This window comes from Helianthus annuus, chromosome 3, assembly GCF_002127325.2.
Source record: "Helianthus annuus cultivar XRQ/B chromosome 3, HanXRQr2.0-SUNRISE, whole genome shotgun sequence".
NCBI lineage: Eukaryota > Viridiplantae > Streptophyta > Magnoliopsida > Asterales > Asteraceae > Helianthus > Helianthus annuus.
This window is the reverse complement of record NC_035435.2, coordinates 74,529,717-74,535,742: the sequence shown is the minus strand read 5'-3', so window position 1 is coordinate 74,535,742 and position 6,026 is coordinate 74,529,717. Positions and strand designations below refer to the sequence as shown.

Sequence of the window (6,026 nt, the reverse complement as noted above, 5' to 3'; positions counted from 1 at the left end):
TGATCTTTATTTGTGGGTATTGAGTGTGTTTTGTGGTTGAAATTGTGATGTTTTATGACTTTGTACACTTTGTAAGAAAAATGGACTGTGTAGTCAAACCCCACCCAATATAATTATATTAAATAATTTAAGATTTATGTTTCTAGAGATCTAGCACCACCTTCTGGAGAAATCATATGTTTCATCTTTCTTTTTGTCGATGTTTTTATGTTTATCAAAATTGTTACTTCCTCACATGGATAAATCACCCTTATCGAATTGGGTTATCATCAATCGAATCGTTTGCTTGTTTTTTTTTTTTTTCTTGTCCATATCCACAGCCCCGATGCTTCTTGTCCAACCCAATGCAATCTCTCCCTGACTTTGTAACCTTTTGACTTCTCCAACCTGAAAAGAGCTTCTAAGAGGTCGATGGCTCAAGTCCCATTTAAGACATAGATGTAGACGTGTAGTGTAGATGGTGTGTTAGTTTGGTGTTTAATAATAATAAAAAAAGTATTAAAATTCATTTAATAAACCCAACAATTTCATCTAGTATATAGATAAGGTTTACATTTTTATCTAATTTTATAACTTTTAAAATACGATATAATATGAAATTCTTGTTACTATTCATAATGTATAAAAAGAAATTAATATATATTGATAATTTTACTATTTGCTACTATTCATTACCTTTGAAAATTAATATATAGATAAAGATGTACAAAAGGAAATGTAATATATATTGATAATTTTACTATTTGCTACTATTTATTACTTTTAAAAATTAATTAATTAATATGTAGATAGATAATAGCTTTTGAATAAAAAAAAATCTAGACTTTAATGTCACAATAATAATAAATTGTAAAGAGATAAGCATTAGTTGTTAACACGACGTTAATTCAGGCTAAAATAATAATATCTATATTTTGAGCATAAATACCAACATAGCCTATAGCCTATAAACGTAGAAAAACGGAATACTCATCATTCACGCATCTCCCTCCCTCATGTGGTGAACTAGTTTGCCACTCCTCTTCTTCTCTCTCCACAACTATTCATAAACATCGATCGTCAAATCGAACACAAGTAAGTAGCTAATTTCAAGTGTTCAAACAGATGTAAGTTTGCTTAAGTTAATAATTTCAACTGATGATGATGAATTGATAATCGAATTGTGCAGATATGGAGAACAATAATGTGGATATCGAAAGCGAAGGAGTGGAGAAGATGGAGAGAAATGGATCTGCGATGGAGGAGAGAGATATGATACGAGAGCCGTTGCTTTTGAGAAGCAGGATCAATACGACGTCGCAGATTGCTATTGTTGGTGCTAATGTTTGCCCCATCGAGTCACTTGATTACGAGTAATTATTATTCATATCCAGCTACCTGCTTTTGCTATTTATTAGAATTGATCACTGATCCAATTATTTAAGTACCTCTACTCTACAGGATAGTTACTGACGGTTAATGCTTGACCAAAAAGGGGAAACTTGCTTTTGGGGGGTTTTTAACTTTTTCTTAATTGTTCGTTGATTTTGGACTTTTAATCATTAGCTTGTTCCCTCTTGAGTTTTACTTTTTTTATTTTCAAAGGTGGATGATTAAAAGAATTGCATATGTTGGTACAAATCCTTATACAGTTATACGAATCGGTTGATACTTTTGATGGCCATCTGGATCTAAATTGTTGATAAGATAATGGAAAAGTTTACGTCTTGGATTTAATTATTTGAATACAACAGATTTGTTTTATAAATGTGATAGATTTTACGGCAATATGGAATTGATGTCTTGAAGTTAATGTTATTGTTGGTTCTTCGAGATTTGACTTGACTAAATATTTCTGCAGGATCGTGGAAAATGATCTTTTCAAACAGGATTGGAGGTCAAGGAAGAAGGTGCAGATATTTCAATATGTCGTCTTAAAGTGGACATTAGTGCTTCTTATAGGATTAGCTACCGGGCTTGTGGGGTTTTTCAATAACATTGCAGTGGAAAACATTGCTGGTTTTAAGCTTCTTCTCACTGGTAATCTTATGCTTAAGCAAAAGTAAGCCTAAATTTTTCCACCCTTTTGTTTTTATATTATGCCTTTTGTTAATGGAAGGAAAATTATGATTCTTGTGAAGGTTTTTTAGATCTATCAAGTGACTAACTAAAAGTTCATTGTCTGTGGAAATGCAGTTATTATCTGGCGTTTGTTGCGTTGGCTGGTTGCAATGTGGTTCTGGCGACATGTGCTGCAGTTCTTTGTGCGTATATTGCCCCTGCAGCAGCCGGTTCCGGTATACCTGAGGTTAAAGCTTACCTTAATGGTGTAGATGCGCATTCTATTCTGGCTCCAAGCACCCTCTTTGTAAAGGTGTGTACCATACGCATTATCTCTCTCTCTCTCTCTCTCTCCATCCTGGATTGTTGGATAATGATGTTATTTGAACAGATTTTTGGATCGATATTTGGAGTGGCTGCTGGATTTGTTGTGGGAAAGGAAGGGCCAATGGTTCACACGGGGGCTTGCATAGCTAACTTACTTGGTCAAGGAGGATCTAGAAAGTATCATTTGACATGGACATGGCTTAGATATTTCAAAAATGATAGGGACAGGAGGGACTTGATCACATGTGGTGCAGCTGCTGGTGTTGCTGCTGCTTTTCGTGCCCCTGTTGGCGGGGTTCTCTTTGCACTTGAAGAAGCAGCCTCATGGTGCCTCTCACTCTCTCTCACACTCACGTTTGATCAATGAATTGGATGACAAGATGAAATTTTCATTTTAGTTTTAGAGTTAATATAACAAGATTAATAACAATTTAGAGAGTACAAACAATTGCATTTTTTAAGTAAAAGGATCAAGTGAAATTATCTTTTAGTGAAACACATATGACCATTAATCACTTTCTAGTTGCACTTTTAATAGGGTTAAGTGCATAAAAAGGTAACCAACTTTTTTTGCCCAGAAAAAAATATTGGATTTCTTAAAATATTCGAAAAAATCGCTCAAAGTTTCAAAACTTTTATGCAAGTTAATACTGTATTTGACCACGTTTGATTTTTCGGCTTGGTAGTAAGTTTGACTTTTTTGACAGGACACTAATGTGGTGTTGACGTGGCACTTGGACGCTAGTTAACTTAAAAGATTACTTATAAAAGTTGATACCCATATGTGAAATTAACAAAAGTTGGTTACTTTCCTATGCAATTTGCCAATTTAATATTACCCTGACATGGATACTATTAATTAAAATGAAAAATACAAGGATTCTGTTTTTACTTTTTGCTTCTGCGTTATCCAAACCTTATGTTAATACTTAATAGGTGGCGGAGCGCTCTTCTTTGGAGAACGTTTTTCACAACTGCTGTAGTAGCTGTGGTTTTGAAGGGTCTGATTGAATATTGTAAAAATGGACAGTGTGGATTGTTTGGGGAAGGTGGTCTGATCATGTTCGATATCAATAATTCAGTACCTTCTTACAACACCATTGATCTCCTTGCCATTATATTACTTGGAGTTATCGGTGGAGTTTTTGGAAGCATTTACAATTATCTTGTTGATAAGGTCTTGCGCACTTACAGCGTCATCAATGAGTAAGCACTTCTCATTTTCGTTTAATCTTTCTTAATATAATAACACGAACGCATTTCAATCCTAACTTGTTGATATAAATTGCAGGAGAGGTCCTGGTTTTAGGGTGTTTTTGGTGATCGTCATATCAATCCTAACTTCTTGTTGTGCGTTTGGCGTCCCTTGGCTTGCAACCTGCATCCCATGCCCGGAAAATGCAAAGGAAGAGTGCCCTACAAAAGGGCGTTCTGGAAGCTACAAAAGCTTTCAATGTCCCGATGGTCATTACAACGATCTTGCTTCCCTTTTGCTCACCACCAATGATGATGCCATTAGAACCTTATTCAGCTCCCTAAATACACACGAGTTCCGCATTCCTAGTCTCATTTTCTTCTTTTTTGCCATGTATTTCCTCGGCATCATAACATATGGAATCGCAATTCCTTCTGGGCTTTTTATTCCTGTAATATTAGCTGGGGCATCATATGGACGGCTTGTCGGTCGGCTCCTTGGTCCCATTGCTAATCTCGATTGTGGTCTTTTCGCCTTACTTGGTGCTGCATCGTTCCTTGGCGGCACAATGAGAATGACGGTTTCTCTATGCGTTATACTTCTCGAGCTCACTAATAATCTGCTAATGCTTCCATTAATGATGCTTGTCCTTCTCATTTCAAAAACTGTGGCTGATTGTTTCAACAAAGGAGTGTATGACCAAATTGTGATAATGAAGGGTCTACCGTTTCTAGAAGCCCATGCCGAACCATACATGAGGCATTTGGTTGCGGGCGATGTTGTTTCCGGGCCTTTGATAACTTTCTCGGGTGTCGAGAAAGTTGGCAACATAATGCATTCTTTAAGGATGACATCACACAACGCTTTTCCGGTTATTGACGAGCCACCTATTACCGACGCCCCGGAATTATGTGGGCTTGTGTTAAGGTCTCATTTGCTTGTTTTGCTGAAAGGAAAGGTCTTTACAAGACATCCGCGTTTAAGTGGAGCTGAAACGTTGAAAAAGTATCATGCCTTCGATTTTGCAAAAGCGGGATCAGGAAAAGGGTTGAAACTCGAAGATTTGGAGATAGAACCGGAGGAAATGGAAATGTATGTTGATCTTCATCCTATTACCAACACATCACCATATACAGTGGTGGAAACCATGTCTTTGGCTAAAGCTGCAATTGCTTTTCGGGAACTTGGTCTTCGACACTTGTGTGTTGTACCAAAGACTCCTGGGGTAAGCTTCCTTTCCTTTTTATCACCCCATCTTGCTTTACGTGGCTCATTGGTAGGGGTGTAAACGAGCTAGCTTTATTTATTTATTTATATTTATAACTACTCTCATATTGATATATAATTTTAAATTTGTATATAACATAATATTTCTGTATATAAAGTATTGCACACACATATTTAGTCTCATTTATGCTCATGGCTAGGGCGCTAGGCTCGTATACACCCCTACTCATTGGTCTCTTAAATAGAGAGTAGGTGTTTTCAGGTGGGTTGGGTAATTGGTTAGAACGGATTGGATTGAGCCAACACTTTTTGCCTTATACATTTTAGACTAGTTTTCCTTGAATAGAATGATTCAGAAAGTTTTGTGCGTTAAAATTACAATTTAGATTATATTTTTGACCCCTTTCTTCTTTAAGATGCCTTTTTTTTAACTGTGTGTTTACATGTTAGAGCTAAAACATTACATGAATTTGACTCGTTGGCCAAGTCAACGGATTGAAAACACAACCCACAACACTGCTCTTTTTCCCTTTTTTTATATTTATATATTATTTTCTTTGCAGAGGCCACCGATAGTCGGTATCTTGACACGGCATGATTTCATGCCAGAGCACATTTTGGGACTCTACCCGCACATCGACCCACACAAGTAGATCAAAGGCGGTGTCATGTATTATGTTTTGATTTTGACAACTGTCGAATGCCACCTAAGATATTGTTGTTATTCTTTTGTGAAATTCATTTTGAGGGAGGCAAAGGAGAAAGGTATAGATATTGTTTGTATTGTTTTATAGAGTGAAGATGAGTGTTGTTTTTCCTTGTAAGAGAACATATGTTAATATCCTAATATTGAAAATGTATTATAATATTTAATACTTCCTTTTCATTTATTATTATTAAATTTGTTTTATATTAATCCTTGTTAATAGTCTTATAGTTATTTGGATACTATTTCAATTTTATTATTATAAAGTTGTGAGTTATTAGTTGTATCTTTTATACTATTGAATGCATGACATAAATAAGTAGTTATTTGGTTTGGGCAATCCATCATAATTCAAGCTAAGGTCTCTATTCCGGGTCCTTGGAAGCAAATCCATAAATGTTGTTAATGTTGGTCTTGTTTTATCAAGAGGGTCTTGGGTTGTGGTTCGGATATTGCATTTTGGTTGGTCAATTGGTCGATCAATCCCTTTATCCACTATGTTTCCAGCCTTATTCTCCATTGGAAAGGAAG

General features: G+C 35.8%; 1 protein-coding gene across 1 annotated transcript; it reads left to right on the top strand.

Moving 5' to 3' along the window:
* Positions 1-932: 932 nt before the first annotated feature.
* LOC110929030 (chloride channel protein CLC-c) lies at positions 933-5,705 on the top strand. The gene is made up of 8 exons (XM_022172129.2): positions 933-1,074; positions 1,169-1,352; positions 1,841-2,041; positions 2,176-2,353; positions 2,432-2,694; positions 3,304-3,573; positions 3,659-4,787; positions 5,353-5,705. The coding sequence occupies exons 2-8, from the start codon at positions 1,171-1,173 to the stop codon at positions 5,440-5,442; spliced, it is 2,313 nt and encodes a 770-aa protein (XP_022027821.1). The 5' UTR covers positions 933-1,074; positions 1,169-1,170; the 3' UTR covers positions 5,443-5,705.
* The last annotated feature ends 321 nt before the right edge of the window (positions 5,706-6,026 follow it).

Coding starts and splice junctions, on each gene's coding strand:
- LOC110929030 (XM_022172129.2), top strand. CDS start 1,171: ATGGAGAACAATAATGTGGATATCGAAAGCGAAGGAGTGGAGAAGATG. Junction 1,353..1,840: donor ATCGAGTCACTTGATTACGA/GTAATTATTATT, acceptor ATATTTCTGCAG/GATCGTGGAAAATGATCTTT. Junction 4,788..5,352: donor TTGTACCAAAGACTCCTGGG/GTAAGCTTCCTT, acceptor TTTTCTTTGCAG/AGGCCACCGATAGTCGGTAT.